Here is a 21,514-nt window from a genome sequence, read left to right as displayed (position 1 = left end):
CCTTCCCTCCTGCCACGCACACATGTGCGCACACACACACATACACTCCTCCTACCACACACACCTACACACACCCATCCATCCTTCCCTCCTGCCACGCACACATGTGCACACACACACATACACTGCTCCTACCACACACACCTACACCCATCCATCCCTCCCTCCTGCCATGCGCACATGTGCACACACACACATACACTCCTCCTACCACACACACCTACACACATACACCCATCCCTCCCTCCTGCCACGCACACACGTGCACACACACACACTCCTCCTACCACACACACCTACACACACCCATCCCTCCCTCCCTCCTGCCACACACACATACACTCCTCCTACCACACACACCTACACACACCCATCCATCCTTCCCTCCTGCCATGCACACGTGTGCACACACACATACACACATTCCTCCTACCACACACACACACACCCATCCATCCCTCCCTCCTGCCACGCACACATGCACATGCACACCCTCCTCCTACCCCTGCTGTTTTCCCTGCCACAACCGGTGGTTTTATTCTAGCGGGCTGTGTAGCACGGTGATGAGGAACTGAGGCTTTGCTTTAATGATGCCATTTCAAAAATGATTGTTTTCTGAGGCTGCCATGCGGAGCTGATAGTTTTCCAGCTCTCCTGTGTTAGGCCGAGGGGCCCAGCATATGTGCAGCTGTGAGCGTGGCAGAAGACAATGGCAGGAGCTCAGGACGAGGAGTCGCATCCTAGATGCTTGCTCTAACTCTGACTCGCACTCAATAGCTGACCTTAGGGGGTGATTTTGCAGCTGGCTCTCAACCCAGCCTCCTCTCCCATAGGCACATAACTGCTCCCACAGTGATTTCAGGTAAAACTATTAGTAGCTCCCCATCTAACAAGCTGAGCTGTGGGTGCAAGGAGGAGGTAATGTGTCTAGCTGCTCAGATTTGTGTACCTAGTGCTTGGTTTTTAGCGAAGGTGAAAAATTTAAGCTGACTAGTTTGCAGGTGTAAAGTTGCACCTGCGGGACTGGAGACGTATGTGAGAATCAGATGCTCGCGCCGTGGCTGCTCCTCTTTACCCAGCTATAAACCAGGGATTCTTGCGTTGTTCTTTGTCACTGGGGTCTTGTGAAGGCTAAGGAACATTTGCAAAGGGCTTCAAGGACGACAAACGCTATGCAAATGCTACCTGGTCTTGTTCTCGCTGCAGGAAGCAGGGCTCAACGATCCATTCGGTTTGGGGCGGCGCTCTGTTTTTTTCTGTATGCACCTGAGACTGAAACCCTGCCTGCTCGAGTCTTAGCAGCTGGAAGAGAAGATGCTTTATTCCATTTGCAAATCCATTAGTTCCCTTCCTTTTCCCTTGACCGGAGTCACTCCAAAAACGGGCCAGGCAGGAGGAAATAGAAGGGCAGGCAGGTCCTGGGAGGATCGGGCTCGCTGGGCCTCTGCCTTGCACTGGTTTCTGGTTGAAAAGCAGCCCTCTCCTTCTCCAGAATGGGAAACTACCTGAGCATCTCCCTGGAAGGCAGACTTTTTGATGGAGAAGGGCCCAAGAGGGAGAGGAGAGGGAGACTGTCCTCACCTGATCCTCTCTGCACTGCTTTGTCTCTGGGGACAAAGCAAATGGATGAATCTCCAAGCCAGATCTTGCAGTCACCCCCCCACCGGGGACCCCTGTGTCCTTTGCCCACTGCCTGGCTGCGATGGCAGTGGAGTACCCCACAGGCCTGCGTGGCTGTGAGCAACTCGGAAACCAAGGCTTCCTGCTGATGGGAATCTCCTCCTCTACACGCTTAGCATGATGGAGGAGACTGTCCTGTGCCTCCCATACCACGGGACCTGCACCGTCGGGGCAAAGGGAGAATAAGTGCCCCCCCGCCCCTGGTTGCACTGACAACCCAAGGTCTAGCGCAGCATCCGGGATAGCCCCATGCCAGCCTTGCCCCTGTTCCTACCACCCAGCCTCAGATCCCCACCCCGGCTTTCTGTCCTTCCTGAGACACTGGAGGAGCACAGCGGAGGAGAGCAAATCCTGACGTGGGATGGAGCGGTTTTGTTCAGGGTGAGCACCCAGACCCCCAGCGCGGGGAGCAGGTCCCCGTCGGCGGAGAGAGCCCTGGTAACATTACGGACCACGCTGTGTGGGGTTAACGCCTGGCTGCCGGCACTCACTCCTTTAGCCATAAAATAAAATGGGCTGGGAGGGGAGGGGGAGCGGTGGGGGCTTCTTCAGGCATCCACAGTAGCTCGAGGGCTCCTAATATTACATAATGACTAGCAAGGAGCCAAGCGGCGCTCTAGCGCGAGCGGTGTCTCCCAGCGCCTGCGTTCCTCATACCACGGCTTCTGCAGACGTTCTCCAAGACCACAGCAGAGCTGCAAAGCACTTCCTTTAACCAGCGTATTTATTACTAACTATATGAATCTGGGAGCCTGCAGAGCGTGAAATTAGGAACAAATGTAAAGGAGGTCTAGACAGGAACTGTTCTGCTTGTGGGTCTCCATATGCTACTCTCTGCCGCTCGTTTCTGTGTTTTTTTTCTCCCCCACCCCACTTGCTGGCAAGTTTAAAGCTTCCAGGTATATACTTTTAATAAGACAAATATGTTACAGAAAAACATGTACATCCAAATGGTCTTGGTCATAACCGAGTGGTGCCTGAGGCATCTGAAGAGCCTCGCATATATGGGCTTCTCCTCGTTAGGCGTGCAATGCCATACACGTGCGCAGCCGAGGCAACGAGCAAAGCTGGGCCGGGCGTTATCATCCTTCACTGATCCCTAGAGGAAGGGAAGGCACTTGGATGAATGGGCAAGAGGACAAAGCAAGAGCCTGAAGGGGTTTTGCATGCATTTGCAGACCAGGAGCTCCCCGCGTCCCACCCAGGCCCCCGTTTCCTCCATGGGGAAGTGGAGCCATGGAGTCGTTCTGCAATCGAGGAGCTCTGTGGAGTGGTGCAGCCGAGGTCGCGCACCGAGTCAGCCGCGGAGCAGGGACTCAACGCCAGGTCTCGTGACTCCCAACTGCTTTGCTCCAGTGGTGGATACGTGCAGTACTTCAGGTCAGGCGTGCAGCTGAGCTGCTGTACAGACAGCAGCGCCTGGCAGGTGAGAGCAAAGGCCTTCCAGGACTAGTCAGTGCAGACTGGAGCGGTTTCACACTGGTGCCATTCCCCTTCTTTCACTGGAGCTGCATGAAGGCTGAGTCGGCCTCTGCATTTCCGCACTGCGGCAGCCCCCACTGTTGCACCGGAGCCCTCCCCTGGCTGCTCCCAACGCCCTGGGCTCAATACCTTGGAGCATCCTGGCCATAGTCACATCTGACTATGGGCTTTAGGCTCCAAGGCCATGTATGTGCTCGGCCACATGTGTTAGCTCAGGACTTACTCCAGTGTGAGGACTGCCCAGGGAAGGATGTGAGGACTGGAGCCAGGGTTTGCCCTGCAGAAGTATCATGCAGGGAGGCGTGCGGAGAACAGCGCTATACATTTCTGACTCCTACTGCTGTGCTCAGAAGCAACGTAACGTGCAACACTGCTTCCTCCGTTCACTGCCAGCCCAACTTTAGCAGGGCCGTAAGAGACTGCAAATGCTCCATTTGGCTATATTTTCTGTGGAACCTATTTAAAAAGCCTCGACAGAAATTGCTGCTGGCCTCTGGGGGTTGTGGTCATTCGGGGCTTATGGTAAATGTTAAGCAAGGATCGTGACCTGTGACCCAGCTTCGTTAAAGCGCTGGTGAACAAGGTGTGCAGCATGTCCTCGGTGGAGCGGCTGGAGTGGGATGCGCCGTTTCAAGCAATGCCATCGTTAGGTTGTAGGGTCCTGAGAGATCTCAGTGGGACTTCATCCCATCTCAGGGCCTGTCTGTGCAGCACTGCTTCAGGCCCAAGTGCTTACGCCAGGATCCACAGGGCAGTTGCCTTTGAACCTTGGGTGGTAGGAAGATAGGTGGCCTATGACCTTGCTGCACGTGGTGAATGAACCCAGGACGGAAAGGGCATCTCCTGGGTCCAGTCCAGTGGCCTGAGCCAACTCTCACCTCCATTGACCAGTCTGCATGACTTGTGCCAGTTAGCAAGCCAGAAGCGTCCTAGTATTTAAAGGGGTCCTAAGCATTTCTAGCTGACACGGGGCTCTCGACATCATCCGTCATCACAGACATCGCCATAGAGAAGCAGGGCTGGAAGAGACATCCAGAGGTCGGCTCATGCAGCCCCCTGCCCGAGGGACACTGAAGGTCTGACATTGCTTAAGACTAAGACATAAGACACGGTGAGCAAGCGTGGGACTGCGCACAGCACACGCTAGACATGGGAAGGGTTATGTTAAGAGTAGATGCTTCTTTGACGAGAGCTTTCTTTGAATTCCCTCTGCCCCGCCAAGTCTCACACGGCGCAGGGAGCTGGCTGGACGGAGCTGCTCTCACATGGTTGGCGCTCCCCACGCGCGGCTTACCCGGTGCGCCCGGCATGGCCAAGTCCTGTCAGTCTGACGAGTGCTTTCGCTACTCATGTGCAGTCAGCAGTTCCCAGGTGCAGCCAGCTGGCACCGTGCTCTCAGCTGGAGGCTGTTGTGCAAGGCCTTGCAAAGCTCAGCTGCTGTCTGCACAGACTCCTAAGAGGGCGGGGGGGGGGGTGTCCATCCGTCCGTCTGTCCCACTCCCTCCCCAGCATCACCCTTTCCTCGGCGCTCAAGTATTTGGGCTCCTTTATTGTTCTCGATGCAGTTCAACAAAAAGAAATAGCTCTCCCCTAAGATCTCCTAGAAGCCCTCCCTGCCTCCTCTCTCCAGTGCTGCAAGGGATGCTAGCTAGGATCAGCTAGGGCAGGAGCGGGCAATTATTTTGGGCGGAGGGCCGCTTACTGAGTTTTGGCAAGCCATCAAGGGCCGCATGACAGGCAGTCAGGGGCAGATAAATATGAATTTTCTAAATTTGTTAGGGGCCCCACAGGCCAGATTGAATGGCCGGGCGGGCAGCATCTGGCCCATGGGCCGCATTTTGCCTGCCCCTGAGCTAGGGGATGCTCCCCTAGCTGGGGGGCAGGGGAGGATCATGGCCAATTTAAACAGCCCTGATTTTCTTCTTGCAGTTTTTCAGTTTTTGTTGTGTCTCCAATCCAACCTTTCTGTAGGGTCTGTTCCCAATTCCCAGGTTTTCAGTCCCACTGCTGGACAAGTTGATTTCTGAGTTGAGATGGTTCAGAGCTGGGCCCCGGCCACCGCTACGTCCCTGTGGCATTTCAGTGGCCTGTCACAGCTGACAGGCCCATCGGGAGAGCTAAGGAGTTTGTCCCAGGACTGTTTTGCCTAGGCAGAAAGGAAATGTTTGTCAGGGGCTCGCCAGTGAACAGACCGATGGGGAGATGCCATGGTGGATATGCTCTCATCCATTGCACCATTGGCGCACATCCCAATCACTTGTCTGGCACTGGCCAAAACCTGCTTGGGAGGAAAAGGATGCAAGCCCCGATTATAAACACAGGGCCTGGTTCTGGGACCAGTTTACTTACTGGAAATTTTCCCTTTAGTTTGAAGAGGCTTTGGATTGAGCCTAGAAGTGCTCTGCCCGCCGCTCATATGAGTTGTTGGGTGGAAGGGAAACAACCACCCCATGCAGCGTTCCCCCCATCAGCTTCCTGACCATCAGCTAGAGACCAGCATGTGCCCTGAAGCATGAGAACTGATTGACCCGCTCTCAGCACGCAGCTCTAGCCATTAGCACTAGTCACAGCCCTTAAGATTCGCACACGATGACTGTGTGACTGGGGCTGTATGGCACAGGACTCCCAAGACAAGTTTTTCATGATCTCGGTTGGGTCTCAGGAACCCCCAGTATCCAAGCGCTCGGGAACAGTCATGGCATAGTAACACCAGCTGTAAGACAACGCGGAAACACCTAGATTTCCAAGTGCCTTGTTTGCTACTATTATCCTGAGCTAAGCCCCCCCTCGGCCATTGGCATACGTGGTGCCTGTGGAGCAAATGACAGTGGTTGTTACAGGGGTGTTGGGTGCAGCCGCGTTGGTCTAAGGACGTGGGCAGACAAGGTTCTTTGGGTAAATCTGATATCTTTGATTAACCCAACTCAAATAGTTGGGAAACTTCTTCTTTGCAAGCTTTCGGGTATAACTACCCTTTGTTGGGCAGAGGAAGCGTGCCGTTCTTGCCCCGAGTACAACTTTCCTTTAGAGCTAGCAAGTGCGGCAGCACAAACCCCTTCTTCCACGACCATAGGCTGTGTTTTCCAAGCTGTTCTTGGGCTGGTTCGTGAAGGTGTCATCTGGCATCCCCCCCAGCTCAGCCCCAGTCCGATGCTGTGATTCCTAGAAAAACTGCCCGCTCGGTGCTCTGGTCCCGATGCCTGTTGTTTGCATCTGTCCTGTCTCTACCTTCTTCACTGGCACACCAGGTTAGTCCGTCAGCGCTGGAATTCATTTACTGTCTCAAAGATGTGCTCGACTGGCACTTTTGCCAGCGTGCTGTACATCGTACAATGACAAAACCCAGGCCTGGAAACCCTTAGTCAGCCAAGTAATACCACAAGGCATCACAGCTCCCTGAAGTCAGAAAGGTCTCCGAGCCAGCAAGAGTCCACAGACTCAAGTCCTGAACCAGTGCACAGCTGCCTGGGTAGCATTCAGTATGCCTCCATTTCTCCTTCCAGCTGCTGGGGGGATGCGTAAGGTCTGGCAGGGCTGTCGCTGGTTTGTGAGCAGCTTACTGGTGCATTGTCAGAGCTCTGGACTTTGCAATGGGGGCCTCGATAATCATCCAAGTATCAAGGCTCTGATGGCTTATGTTTAATTAATCTGCCAAATTATCCCCAGAGGCAAACATCGTTATCAGGCTACGCCATGCAACATCTCCACTGGTGCCTACTTACTCTTGAGTAGCCCTTTATCGAGGAGCCAGCTCTGCTTTGCTGAGGCGCAGCATATGACAGACTATCCTATAAAAGCTCGCTAACCAATTAGAAGATTAAAGCACGCTATCACGGAGCCACCAAGTGTGACCCTGAAATATGCTGCTGCTCCCTTGACCTCCTCTGCTGGAAATGATCAGAGCCAGCATCGGAGACCTTTATTTTGTTTTGCAAACCACATGACGGTGAGTCACTCCACGCGCTGGAGTTCAGGCATCCAGACGAATAACTCTCACCTACTCAACCCCACTGAACTCAGCACCACAACTGGAAAGAGCATTTGGCCGCTCTTCCTTTTGAGCACCGCTGTGTTTGCAAGGAGTGGACCGGCCCAGAGAATCATGGGACATTTCCCTGCGCTCATATCAATAATTTTTTCCACCTGTTGGCTGCAGTTGCACTTATTAAAACGTACAGTCACGGTGTGGCGCCTTTTTCCGTTCCTCGCGCCATGCACCTGCCAGGTGGCAATTAGGTGGAATCACAGAGACGGGTGATACCAGCTCCATCACACTTGGTGCATTTGCTGCTGCCAAGGCCCCGATGTGGGGAAACAGGTGGATTTGCTCAAATTGGTTCCAGGTGGATTTTTTTTTTTTTTTTTTTTTTACAAGCCCTGATTGCACTCATTTGGGTTCATGGCAGGTAGACATCAGGCTTTTCTTGCTCAACAGCTTCGTGTGCATGACCTGCCGTTGCCAACCCTCCGCACACCCCAAGAAATGTGAAGTATCCCAACCTTGCCATGTCTTTAACTCTTTAATTCCTTATTGCTAAGGTTAACGCAGTGCTTTCTTACCCCAGTTTGAAGTGGCCCAGATGCCACCGATGCAGGTAGTACTAAATAGCCTCATGGGTGGCAGCCCAACCTTGCCATGTCTTTAACTCTTTAATTCCTTATTGCTAAGGTTAACACAGAGCTTTCTTACCCCAGTTCAAAGTAGCCCAGATGCCACCAACATGGGTGGCACTAAATAGCCTCATGGGTGGCAGGCTTAGGCCAGGAGAAGGTCTGAGACTACACTCTAATCCCGGCAGACACTCAGTCGACTGAGGCCTGCACAGTAGGGGCATGCTCTGGCCACCATGGGCCACCTGTAGTTTCTGAGCACTGGGAACTCAGCTGCTATAGCATGTGTGCACTGTACAGGGAAGACATCCCCACCTTCATTTAAGTTGCCCCCCAGACGGGTGCAGCAAGCCCTGCACTGAGCCCCCGCCCATCATTTTGCCCCTTCCGCTCTGCAGAATCACACTCATTCTTTTCAGCAGTCGCCTTCCAGCGGCTTTGCTGCGTGCCAACAAGAAACCATCAACCTTGGCAGGGACTCCCCTACGCAGGGCTCAGCCCCCTGATTTGCCTGCATTGAGCAGCATCAGCACAGACAGCGAGGACATCTCGGTGCTTAAGCATTAGCTTATGGGGATGCAACACAGCGTGTCATCTGTGGCCTTGGTGGCTCAGGCCAGGCCACCCGGATGCCCAGCCTTGTTTTGCAGGCATCATTGCTGCTTGTGGAGACAGCTAGGGTGGTGAGACCTGCAGGACCGGTCCTCTTGCTGGCTCTGAACCTGGTCTCCCGAGTAGCCTTGGTTGCATCGCTTAAGCCCAGTGGACCAAACTCCTCCCGGGCTGTTAATGTATTGCTGTGATATCAGGGCAGACCATTGGGGCAGGATGGATCTGAGACAGCGCAGCACCAAGCAGCATAGGCGAGGGTATGCAGGTGCCTACAGACACAGTGAGGGCTTCATCGCAGCACAGGCAGCCGTGGCTTCACAGTTCAGGGGATGCTTTGTTGCCCGAACAAAGCTTAGAGCCACCCCCACCCCATCCTCCAAGGCATGTGGCAGCAGCCTGTGCCCGGCAGGAGCAGGGCCAACTCTACCCGCTCTGAGGAAGCCTCTTGGGGCATGGGGTGTCCCCCCACAGCCTTCACACCTATGCCCATGTAAAGGGGCAGCAGACCAACCACCCACCATGACCAACCGGGTCCTGAGGCCTGGCCAGCCTCAGCCGCTCAGTTCCCCTGTGAAGCCCTATGAGAGGAGCTGGCAGGTAGTCCCTACACAAGCCTAGGGCTGCTGCCGAAGGGTATGCATGCTCTTCTGCAACTGTTGCAGGAGGAAGAAGGGATGGGACCTGGTCAGCCCTAATGAGACCAAGTGAAACTCCTGTGCAGACTGGCAGCGGTGCTCTTAGGCAGGGCCAGCCTGTGTCTCTAGGCGACCTTGGCTGGCTGCAGTCTGGGGTGGGGGGGGAGCATTGTGCCCCGGCCCTGCCATCACAGAGAGGCTCTCGGCATCTCCTGGTGTACTCTGCACTAATGTTTTTAGCCCCATCACTTTCCAGCAGTCCCTGTACCCTGGCCAGCTCCTCACAGGCCCATGCAGCACAAATCCTCTTACATGTCCCTCCCTTGACACCAGGAATGGGGTTGGCCTGGACCCAGGCAATGATTTCAGATGCACGCAGCGTGGGACATTTGCCCCACCTGCTGCTGCCAGGCACCCTGACCCTGTGGGATGCAAGCCTGATGGCAGAGCCTGTGTGGCACTGGGCCCAGCTGCCTGCACCCCGTTGGGGAGAAGTATGCCCATCCCAGGGCAGTACTGCAAGGGTGGGCTTGGCCCCCTGGAGCACAGTGCCTTTGGTGGGTGCTGAGCTGATGTTCAGGCTACTTTTGGCTGCAGGCAGGTTTGCCCTCCTTCCCCACAATGCTTAAGGAGCACATTGTGTCTTGCAGGCTGTTAATGGAGAAGAGGTCGAATGACAGCCGGGACTGTGGTCATCACAGGTGGAATATTAGCGACCGTCATTTTGCTTTGTATCATCGCGGTTCTCTGCTACTGTAGGCTCCAGGTACTCCTCACCGGGGCTGTGCATCACCCGTGCAGCTGCTGGGCACACGGGCGTCTCAGCCTGGGATACGGTGGGGAGGGAGGGAGGGAGGCGTGGGAGAGTTTGCAAGCACTGAATGCTTATAGGCAGGGCATAGCCATCGCCTGGGAACACGGAGTCAAAGAGCGGCCAGCATGTGGGGCACCTCACGAACGCATGACGTGCCCCTCGGCCAGTCCTGCCCCAGGGCACGTGGCATCTAAGTGCAGGAGGCGCGTGCGGGGTTTGCAGTGTTCGAAAGCCATTTGGAGCCAGGGTCTCAGCCCGGCAGAGTCTGGCCCTTCGTGCAACAGGCTCAAACCTTTTATTTATCCTTGAAGGAGGAGGGATGCCAGTGCTGGAAAGGCTGCGCAGGTCTCTCTGGTCCAACCCCCCCCGGTGGCTGATTGCTCCCTGCGTATCCGTCAGGAGCATTTTATCCAATGCCTTTAACACAGGGCAAGAGATGGGACCTCAACCTGGATGAACCTGAGCTTTGGGTGCATCCCAAGCTCCATGTCCATCCTGGGCTGAACCCAATACGCCCCATGTTCAACCTCCCGCTTGCAGCTGGGGTTTGTCGTGCTTTAGGGGGACCGAGCTCCAGAGTAATGGGTTGCTCTCCTCGCCGGCTTTTCAGTATTACTGCTGCAAAAAAGACGAGTCCGAAGAGGATGAGGAGGAGCCAGACTTCGCCGTGCACTCCCACATCCCTCCACTCCACAGCAACCGCAATGTAGTGCTGACCAACGGGCCCTCCGTCTACGCCGCCTCCTCACCCTTCCACAAAAAGCACTCTCAGTGCCGGACCGTGTGCCCCAGCTGCTCCCAGTATGAGCCGCCCACCTTCTTCCTCCAGCAGCCCCCCGAAGAGGTCCGCAATGGGGGCGACCGCGTCAGCTACAAGAACATCAGCCAGGAAGATATTGAACTGCCGGTGAGCGTATCGAACCTGCAAGCGCTGAACCCAAACCGCCTCTCGGCCATGCGGGAGGCTTTCTCTCGCAGCCGGAGCATAAGCACGGATGTCTGAGCTGCTAGAGCCTGGACATAGTGAGCTGGCCAGCCCGTGTGAGGCTTTTTTCTACAACATCCGAGCCTTTAATAATGGTGAAACTCTTTTAAAAAAAAAAATCTGTGGAAGTGTTTTAAAATGATGAATGTATTTATACGTTATATATAGCTATACATATAGTAAACCACTATATAAAGTGCAAAAATAAAGGGTGGGGTGGGAGAGAGAGGGGGAGAGGGCCATAGCATATGCTGCTTGGAGAGGTTTTGTGGGGCTGCACATTTAATTAATTTTTTTTTTTATTAGATGAGATTTTGATATTGTGCATCCTTTTATACCCATCAAGAGGTCCCCTGATGACCATCAAGGTGGTGAATACCAGCAGGTACAGGTGCAGGGGCCGTCACAGCAAGACAATGCTGCACAAGCCAACAGGCATCTGTCATCCCTCTTGGAGGGTCAAACCTATCCTTGAGCTGGGGGGGCCCAGCCTACATACCACTGCAGACCTGGAAATGGCACCAAAGTGGAACTGAGCGGTGTACGGGCCTTCTGCCGGGCTCGAAGGGGAATGTCACCCTGAACGAGCAGTCAACAGAGATGGGCTTGGTCTACAAGTTAGTGAACCATAATGGTCATCTCTGACCTTTCTACAATGCAGGAGTTCTCGCTCTTACTCTTGCTCTTTTTCTCTCTACTGTCTATTTATTGGGCACAACCCCGTGTGCAGAAGGATGCCCCCCGCCCCCCAAGATACAGGATGCACAGCTAACGCGTGGTCTTGTCCTCTAGAAGAGGCTTCCAGAGGTGAAATGCATCTGTCCCTAGGGAAAGTAATTGGGTTTTTTTAACACCACCATCTGATTCCTATGTAACAGGAGAGAGACAATTTATCGCCAAGCAACTTTGGTTTTCCAAACCCCCCCCCCCCCAAATGATACTATACACACGCACTTCTGAACTGGGCAACTGAGGGCTAAGCAAAAAAAAAAAGGAGACTTTTTCCCCAGTTTTTTTCCACCTGGAAACACATCACAAGGCTTTTAGGCAGAGGCAATGGACCGGTCTCAATTCCAAGCCACTGGCAGAGCTCCGATAACAAGAATTTCTAATTCACAGCAAAAGCCAGGGTCATGCCCCACCTCAAAAAGGGGCTGCTATGCAGCCAGTAGTGCCCAAGGCCCATGCCCAGCTTATCTATTTCTCCACCCCCTGGTCCCTCTGCTGTCTTGAACAGCAACTGCTCTGGAAGCACCGTCTTCTGAAGTTTTCAAACTCCTGCTCACAGATGAAAGTGGAAATGCACCGCGGTTATCTTGCCTTTCATGATAACGGTCCGACACGCTGGGAAAGTGTTGGGATAGTGGCAAGGCAGAGAGCTAGATCCCCCCCCTTGAGAGGAAACACAATCTGTGACCTTGCCGTGGTATTTTAACAGGCAGACGAGCTAATCTCAGCCTGTGTGCACTGAAGACATGATCGGGCTTGTAAATTCTTGATGTTGCAACTCGAAAAGCACCATGCTTAGCGGTCGGAGGAACGCCATATGCTGATGGAGGAAGGCAAGCCTTTCCCTGGATAAAACACAATCAAAAGGAACCATTTTCTTCTCGTTTAAGAAACAAACCATTTCTAATTTCTTTAGAAGAGGGAACCAGCAATAGCATAAGCTCTTCCACAGGCGTGCGCACGTGTGGTCCTCTCTCAAGGCTGCTTGTGTTTTTCTGATGCATACGACTTGTCTTCTGAACGCTCTCCTTTCTAACGTCATTATACACAATTCAGGCTAAAAGCAGCGCTCCGTAATCACAGAACGACTCGCTCGTTTGCAGAGAAGACCGGACCGGCTGCAAATAGACTCTAACGGCCTCCGCGTCGCGCCTGCATCCCAGGCTCATTATTAAAGATGCACTCTCCGAGGAGAAAGCAGTCGTTTCAGACTCGTCCGCTTATAAATACTGTATATGGCCCAACTGGATATTTTACTTTTGCCCTCGAGGGTTTTTTTTTTAATTCCATGGGAGACCTTTTTAATGTGCAAGTTATTCTTTACAACTGAATATCTTAGACATTCTTGGGGTGGGGGGCCTGTCTTGGTTTGTAACAAGTCTAATATGCCTGGTTTCTTCCTTCTTGAGCTGTGTAACTGGGGAAGCATTGATGTCAATGTGTTTGCTGGGGAATGGTGTTCTGTCTTCTGAGTAATCTAGTGTAACAGCAGCCGCTTCTATAGCTCTCTTAATTTGTACACTCCCTGACTCCAGTTTGTTTCAAATGCATTTAGACTTTGGATCCTTTGCCTTTTCTGTGGACAGACTTCTCTTTCCATCTTCCCTCTTTTTTTCCCAGTAGACCTTCGACACCTTAGCAAGCCACGTCATCCGTTTCACTCACCTTCACGCGGTGAACTGCTGTACAGGACTTCTGAGCTCACTGAGAAAAAAATTTAAATAATAAAAAAAAATAAAATAAACTACTCTTTGACATGGTTTCAGAGGCTGAGCTCTTTTTTATTGATAGGTACGCAGTTGTGGGCCAGAGCATCCGGCCCACAAGCACAAAGACGGTCCCTACCTGCCGTGAAGGGTCCGCTACGTACGCGTCTGCAGGATCAGGGCTTCTATTGGCAGGGACTCCTATCCATACGTGGCATCAGCTGCCACACACACAGGGAGAAACATATGCTAAAAACTTGAGAATAAAACAAGATACCATCATAAATATGACAATTTTATTAAAATATACATACGAGTACAAATTAATGATTATAGGGATAAAGGTCACTGTTTGTAAACAAATATATTAAAAAGAGCACATCTTTTCTGTGATATAAAGTGCAGTTATGTTTCCTTATTATATACATTATGTCAGCATTATGATTTTTATGAGGGCTATGGCACTGAAGTTTGATTATAAGATAAAATTCTCTGAAAAAGTATACACCTACATATTACACAAAGGGCTTTGGCTTAAGGTCGTTGAAGGAATGAAGTTCAGCTTCCTGCCATTACAGAAAGGCAGTGAAGGCTAGAAGACAGGCGTAGGGGCTAAATCAGAAAGCAGGTACGAGGACCTCCTGCTAGGGAGAAGATCGTGGTGCTTCCATGTTGCGTGGTTTGCTCTTTACCATCATCCATCTAAAACTCCCATGTTGAATAGCACATGAAGGAGAGCCCTTTTAAGACACGGGAATGTTTTGGAGCTAGGATGAATCAAATATACAAGATGCTATGTACAGTTCTCAATCGTCAGAGGCTACCCATATACAGTAGTAACGGAGCTGTCGTTTCTGCTGGTGCCATTTCCCTCTGTTATGAGGAAGGAGAGAGAGGAACAAGGGTGGTATCTTTTCAGCGGTGGGAGGAAACAGCCGCAGCGCAAGTCCGTGGCACACTTGGCTCTCCAGAGCGATGGCTTTCTGGAAGTAGGTGAATGCAACCGGGGTGTTCCCCACCTCTTGCCTGTTACCGCTCTAGCCAAACGCCGGATGCTTGTGAGCAGACTACCCTCCGGTCCTTCCAAGTCTGAGACCCGAAGTCCTTCTTCTAACCTCGCCACTAGGAATGAGGGGCCCTGCAGGACCTGCAGCAAGCTTTGCTATAATACCAGTGGCTGCAGAGGTTCACTTTGATTGCCAAAGCACAGTTCGTTCCAGCTTGGTCCTGACAGCTGTCATCTAGAGAAGAGAAACACAGATTGGCAATCAAGAGGAGAAGTCAAAAGGCAACATCATGGGGAAAAAAAATTACCGTCTACACTTTTAGCTCATTTCGTCCCTGGCTTGTTAACTCCATTTCTCTTTGGAAGTTTTTTTAATGGACAAATGAAGGGTATTTCTGATTTCCATTGGTCCAACTCTTCTTCCCTCTCTGATTAGCATAAAAAGACCCTCTCTGGTTAGTTCAAATATAGCTACGCTCTCCCTACCCATCTCTGGAAAGCCATTCAGTCCTTCCTTTTCAAGCTGCAAGGTGCAAAATGACCCTTGCAGGCTTCTTTCAGCACCCTGCCCGTTTCAAATCCCCCTTTGGCTTGCCTTACATTTTAAATGAATGCAACCCAGGAAGGATTGAACCAGCATAGAAGTGCCCAGGTTTCACCGAATCCCAGGAAGCAGCCTTGCTTTCTGCTGCGTCTTAAATAGGAACAGCAAAGCTGGGCTGGGACAGGGTCATATGTTTCCGTGTGCCAGGCCCAAGGGGGCTGAGTTTTGTATCTGAAGCCTAATTCTCTCTTGGGATGTCACTGAATGAAAGGGGAAGATGAAAGTGCTGCCTCGCTGGGTATAAACACCTTGGGATCCAGTAGCAATGGGGAAAGGGCACAGAGAAAATGGGCAAGCCCTGTTATTTATCGTTTGTTTTCCAGTAGCACAGAGAAGCCCCATTCACAGACTGGGACCCCTCTGCGCAAGACGCTACTCCGACTCTGAACAGAAAAGCAGACGATCTCTCCTGAGACGCTCACGTGATAGCGAACAGCAGGATTATGGTAACCACTTGGAGCAAATGGCCAGCTGAATGGAAGGAGAAGGCAACTTCAGGGCACCCCACATATGTCCCAATATTGTATAAAGGCAGTTGTGATGCTCTCAGAGCACGTGGGCAGCAGCCAAATGAGTCAAAAAACTCCCTCCCTATAACAGTGCTGTTGTGAGGAGCCACAGTACAAAACTCAGGTGGTAAAAAGGTCTTGGTGACATGAAGGCAGCTGTCTGAATTGCTCTTCTTCTAGTAGCGTTCTGCCCTTCCACGATACCTCCCATCCACAAAGTGTTATCAAACCTCACTGCCCGCAGGGAGAAGAGAGCAATGGGCAACAGAAGCCACAAAGCAAGTCCACAGCAAAGCCCAAAGACCCACACTCTTGTGCTTTATGTACACACCCATCCTCATTTCCAACTCCTAGTACAGACTGAGAACTACATGTTCACTGGTGATCACAGCTTCTTCGAGCCAAGGGACCCCAGCTGGAAAATGAGATGGTCACGAATCCCACAGGATGTAGGAGTCTAAAATCATTCAGATAAGACCACAGATGACCCATACTCAGACGTTAGTGGGGATTTAAACACAGCAACATGCTACCAAAGTCAGCATTTGCAAGGTTATCTTTGGGCCAGAGAAAACTGCTGTTTTGACTACTTAGCAGCTATTGCACTTTCTTTCAGAGTGATACATGCCTAGCACCTTACAGAGACACAAGGTGCGTCTGCATATGCCGATTTAAGGTGCATTCGCTATCTTTAAGGCGCATTAAGGGCACAGGTCTACATGTGCACACCCTTAATGCACCTTAAAAATGGTGATTTCAGGCTATTCACACCTAAGTTTGCTACCTGCAAAAGTAGGTATCAAATTTATGCGCAGAGAGCTAAAGCACCTTAATGCACATGTAGACGCGCTAAGGCGCATTTACACTGTGTAAGTCAACTGACTTGGGACCCAAGTCAGTCCGCACACCGCACAAGTGCGCCTTAGCACGTGCACATGTAGACACGCACCTAAATCGCCGTAATGCACATTAGGTAAATGCACATTAAGTTTAGGTGCATGTAAAAGCACGTGTAGACAAGCCCACCGATGTACAGAAATGCGCCTCGTTCTGAGGTGGTTATCATGACTTTGCAACTGGATTTTGAACAGCTTATTACACCAGAATAAGTGTGTCCTCCAAGGTACAGGCAGGCTTATCTGGGTATAACTACTAGTTTATATTCACACTTAACTGATGTAGAAGAAACCTTTCCATATACATAGGCACAGCTTCAGTCAACCCCTGTCCCTCTTGGTTTGTACTAGAAGGGCAGCCCCAGACCCCACAATGAAAGAAGTATCTGGATGCCTTTCCTCACCTGGCGGCTCAGTAGGGCAGGGTTGCAGGTCACAGGTTTGTTTCCCAACCGGCTTCACAAGGGGGTCGCAGCCACGAACAATATCCTTCCCCTGGTAGCATTTCACATCACGCATTCTCACTCCGATGCCACAGGTCTTTGTGCACTGGGAAGCAGAGAGGAGGGTTGTTGGCAGGACGGCATAGCTTTGCTGGACACCAGACATTGTTTTTATGGCCCATCACAGCTTGACTCTCACCTTCCCCTCTGCTCACTCCTCTTCACTCCACAGGTGAGAACTGGCCGCTTCTTTTCCCAGTGGCCCAAAGATTAACAACCCAGTGAAATGAGAGCAGTTGACTTTGGACTCTGGATGCTTCTTCCCCAGACCTGACAAAGAGCTCTTGAAGCCCAAAAGCTCATCTCTCCAGACTACACAGGTTGGTCCAATAAAGAGGTATTGCCTCACTTCACACGTTACACTTCTCGTCGCTGGCAGAAGCATCTGACACCTATACGTGGCAAACCCCTAAGAGGAAGTCACTAGCCATGTTCAGGGGTTGCCACTGGTTCCCTTTCATCAAGAACCACCCTTCCCCTTCCTTGAACAACCCATTGCAAAGACAGTTGCTACAGTTTTGAACCGAGTCTCTGAATTAGGCAAAATCCCCACCTTCCTCCAGAGGTGGACACAACCACACGTACGAGAGATGAAGTCCCCTCTCTCCAAAGGGCCACACACAAAGTGGAAGGCAACATTTACATTGCACTTTCTATCAGCTGTCTCTGCATGGAGGGCAAATGTCCCTGGTGGGGCTTGTCCAGCCAAGCCCCCGCCCCCCAGAGCAGCACATTAGGAAAATCCAGCATCCTCTTAGACCTTATGACTCAATACAACTAGGTCAATCTTTGTGATGCCTTGGCTCTCCCTCTCTCTGCTGACACTGAGATGGGTTCTCATATTGGCCTGGTTAATTAAGGGCTACATCAATGACCGGTTTCGAAAGAAAATTAAACAAGCTGCCTGGGATGCTGAAGGGAAGAGCTATAATCCAGGCTCTTCTTTCCCTGTAACGCCAGGGACCTGCAGCTCTTTATTTGCCTTTGAAGCACCACGTGTGCTGGTCTTTCGAGGCAAGACAGGAATGCTCCTGCTCAGGGTCCATCTGTGCTCGTAGGGCCATAAGCACACGTGGACATTGCCTGCTTTCATGGCTGGGAATCTGCAAGCTGGCAAGACCTCGGCCTGCAGGACTCCATCAGTCCTACAGCCACCTCCCAAACAAACCCTCAGAACCAGAATTTGATCCAGGTTCAAGTTTTCGCGTATTTGGAGAGCTGACTTGCCAAGCCATAACCAAGCAGGGGTTGGGGATTTCACCTCTACCACGGCATAGCAATGGCCCTGGTAGTCAGCACACACTCATTCACCAGGACAGGCCAAACCCTCTCATCTGTGCTCCCCTGCCAACCCATATCAACCCTAATCTCCTGGCACCATCTCCGGAAGAAGCTGTCCGTTCCACCTCCATGACCTTGGCCTGTTTTTGCAGGGACTGCTACAAAAGTGCACGTGCATTTATGCTAACTATGACACAGAAAGGATGCGAGTGGCCCCCAGCTTTCCCCTACATATGCCCTGGGATCTCTTCCCTTATTTTTCCAAACCCTGGAAGCCATCAGTGCAGCAAATATTTGGGCAGGTTTCACTGCTCTAAGGACAATCTACTGCCCCCAATTCTCCCAGCCTGTACCTGCCAATCCCTTCTCCCTTCCCTTGTCTCATTACACACATTATTACGGCTGGCCCTGCAGACCTAGCCAGATTCCTACAACAACACAAAAAGCCAACCCGAAACACTTCCTTTCATTCCTGCTCTCCAAAAGCACAGCGAGTACTGATTACATCTTGGCAGGGCGCGTGCTCCACTTCGAGCTGCTAATACAGCGAAAGGCTGCCTTGGCCCAAATAACCAAATCCTAATCAGTTCTTGGCAATCAGGCCAGAAGCGTCTCTGGATGAGCCATTGCCGGCTGTGCCATGCGAGCTATGCTGGAACAGTTCATTTTGTGCTCCGTTTTCCTATGTCCATTTACAGCTATTGTGCATTCGTCCGCGTGCCAGACAGCGTGCGGAAAGAATTTTGCACTTTCGCCGTAGGGGGAAGGCTGGGAGAAGGGGCAGGTCCTTCTCCTGATTGCCCTGCGGACCAGAGGATCGCGCTCCCGGTGCATGCCTGAAAACAGGACCCCCAAGGCAGGGTGTTTCACCCACCCTTACCCCATCTCCCTGCGTCATTTAGCACCCAGGTGCGGTCCTAGATTGACAGCCCTTATGAGGAGACCTCCAAGAAGAGAATGGGGATAGCACAAACTGCGGAGGAGAAGGTTTCTGTCCCTCTGGGTCTTGAGGGGAGAGGATTGTTCTTATGTCCTTACCTCTACTGAGGTTTCCGAGGTGGGCGGCCATTGGCAATGGCAGCATCGAGCACGCCACTGCTGCTTCCCATCCAGGCACCTCTGGGCACTTTGTGAAGTTGGATGAACAGTGTTACCCCCGTTATGTCAATGAGGAAACCGAGGCAAGGACTGAAGGGGTCTGACACACAGAGCCTGCAACAGAGCTCCCGCCGGGTGCCCTGTTCACTGGGCCCGACTCTTTCCCGTCTCAGGCTATCGCCCATAAATTAGTCCCTACTAGATCTAAGTGGCACCCCTTGGAAATACCTCAGCAACCCTCTTACCTCAGACCAGGGAGTCGTGTACCACTTGAAACAAGGCCGCTCGAAGCAGGTGCTTTCTTCTACCGGTTTCTTGGTGACGTCGCAGTCGGAGGGGCTCCGTGTCTTTATCTTCCCATTGACGATCTCCAGACACAGCACTATCCTCTTCTTCACCCCACGGCCACAGGTGGTGTTACACTGCCCGGGACAGAAACCAGACAGGAGGAGAGATTAAAATGACATGTCCCAGAGATGTCATGTCATGTTGAGCAGAGAGAGCTGGAGTTGAGCTCACGCCCAACCCAGTCTCGACTCAGTAACGGCGTCCGAGCGAAGGGGGTTTCCCAGCACCACGCCACAACGTCCGCGAGTCTGTCCTGCTGCCGGCCACCCGGGAGAGCAGGGCATGGCAATGCCCCAGTGACCTCCCCGTTGCAGGAAGGTCTGCACAAGCCTGTGCTTGAGGCTCTTGAGACAGTTTGCATTACCCCTGCTTTGCAAGGAGGATAACCGAGCCCTTCACAGGTGGGATTAGACCCAGAAAGTAAGAGCCCCTTGTACCACCCTCTCGCCGAAGGGATGAGGAGGACTGAAAGTCGTAAGCCTCAGCGCAGGTCTCTCTTACCCGTTCCCAGTCCTGTGCCAGCCAGTGCGAAGGGCAGTTCTTATCCCCACAGGGGTGGATCGCCAGCGGCTTGGTCTCCAGGTTGCACTGCGACTCCGGCACCACGCGCCCATCGCTGGTTTTACAGTACACATGCCTGATCATCCTCCCCTGCCCGCAGCTGCCGCTGCACTGAAACAGATAGAGCAGGGTGACAAGAGTGAGGGGCAGGAAGGGACAGCGTGCCAGCCCTACACGGTGACAGGGAAGCCCGTCAGCGGATCGTCTCTGCCTCAGCTTCAGCCAGAAAGGAGTTCAAGGATGGGAAGTTCTTGCGTGCAAGTTCCTTCAAGCAAGGACTTCACGGGCACTTTTTTTTTTTTTTTTTATATTAGGCCCTGTAGGTTGATCTCAGGGACGGTGCAGAAGAGCTTACCCAAGGCAGCTAGAAACCGACCCAGAGCTGGGCCTGAAAAACACCTTCATTCCCTTAGCATCCTTTGAGGGGTCTCCATTTGGGCAACCAAAATGGCCAGCATAACATTAGATGCTCTGGGCCATGGTGGCTTGATGACTTGCCCTGCTTGCACAGGAAGGCTCTGGCAGACCTGGCTACCGGATCCAAAGTCCCAAGCCAGGACTTTCCTGATAAAGCCACCTCGTTTCTTACAAAACCCGTCAGCCCCCTTCACTGCCGGGAACTCAGCTGACAAGTAACTGGTGCCCGTGTGTTGTGGAGGACAAAAGAGACACCAGTTATTGTGGCTGTGGCCAACTTGGGTGAGAGCACAAACAAGCAGATGGCAGACGTGCATGGAGAGCCAAGGCACCACCAGGCCCACTCACCAAGTCCTAAAGGAGCTCATCTCCAAGCTGGGATGAATACAGTGCTAAATAAGGCACCCAGTTCTGTACCATGTTGTCTGCGCAGCTCTCTTAATCACCCCTAAACTCAAAATTTGGCTTCATAATCCTATGAGAGATCTCTCTGCTTTGTCTGAAGAGATGGATGAAGACAGAAGCTGCCTTTAGGGAAACCTAAAGGAGCCCCCCATATCCCAGCTGCTCCCCCTGACCCTGCGGTCCTCATCCCCTTACCCCCATCCCCCCAGCCCCCTGCAGTGCAATACGCTGGCTCTTAATTTTTAAGAAAGACTTGCCAAGTCTCACTGCTGGGTAGAGGGAGAAAATGAAGGTGCAAGAGGAAAATGAGAAGGCCAAGTGCTTTGTTTGCATTAGATAAAACATGCAGCAGCCTTGAAAAAAATCTAAGGTAGTTGGTTACAAATATACCCCCTTCATTTCAATAAAAAACTGCACAGGTATTGTCTCAACCTGTATTTTAAACAGTGAAAGTCCTCACGTTCTTTTGTTGCAGCGCTTTGAGGAGATGTGCTGTATTTCACACTGCAGCTGTTGTCATGGAAACCACTTATTTTTAGCCAATGCCACCAAATCAAAATCTCTATAAAAATAGCTCCAGAACAAGGCCTGGCTGACACACACACCACACCTTTTTTTTTTTTTTTTTTTTT

The 21,514-nt window shown here is 52.0% G+C and overlaps 2 protein-coding genes across 8 annotated transcripts in view; one reads left to right on the top strand and one right to left on the bottom strand.

Annotated features, from left to right (window-relative positions):
• The window catches only part of FAM163B (family with sequence similarity 163 member B), a 63,756-nt gene extending 50,448 nt beyond the window's left edge, over positions 1-13,308 (top strand). For both annotated transcript variants that reach the window (XM_019510765.1, XM_019510766.1), the window contains 2 exons: positions 9,671-9,786; positions 10,445-13,308. In XM_019510765.1, coding sequence (XP_019366310.1) covers positions 9,694-9,786; positions 10,445-10,837 — 486 coding nt within the window. In that variant the 5' untranslated portion in view covers positions 9,671-9,693 and the 3' untranslated portion in view covers positions 10,838-13,308. The remainder of the gene's footprint in view (positions 1-9,670; positions 9,787-10,444) is intronic.
• Positions 13,309-13,528: 220 nt separating this feature from the next.
• ADAMTSL2 (ADAMTS like 2) overlaps positions 13,529-21,514 on the bottom strand; it is a 59,379-nt gene continuing 51,393 nt past the window's right edge. For all 6 annotated transcript variants that reach the window (XM_019510758.1, XM_019510761.1, XM_019510763.1 and 3 more), the window contains 4 exons: positions 20,001-20,171; positions 19,397-19,573; positions 16,674-16,818; positions 13,529-14,495 (listed from right to left, as the gene is read on the bottom strand). In XM_019510758.1, coding sequence (XP_019366303.1) covers positions 14,377-14,495; positions 16,674-16,818; positions 19,397-19,573; positions 20,001-20,171 — 612 coding nt within the window. In that variant the 3' untranslated portion in view covers positions 13,529-14,376. The remainder of the gene's footprint in view (positions 14,496-16,673; positions 16,819-19,396; positions 19,574-20,000; positions 20,172-21,514) is intronic.

This window comes from Gavialis gangeticus, unplaced genomic scaffold, assembly GCF_001723915.1.
Source record: "Gavialis gangeticus isolate Ggan-Ray unplaced genomic scaffold, GavGan_comp1, whole genome shotgun sequence".
Lineage (NCBI taxonomy): Eukaryota > Metazoa > Chordata > Crocodylia > Gavialidae > Gavialis > Gavialis gangeticus.
Note: the sequence above shows the minus strand (reverse complement) of the source record. Positions and strands in the feature narration are given on the sequence as shown.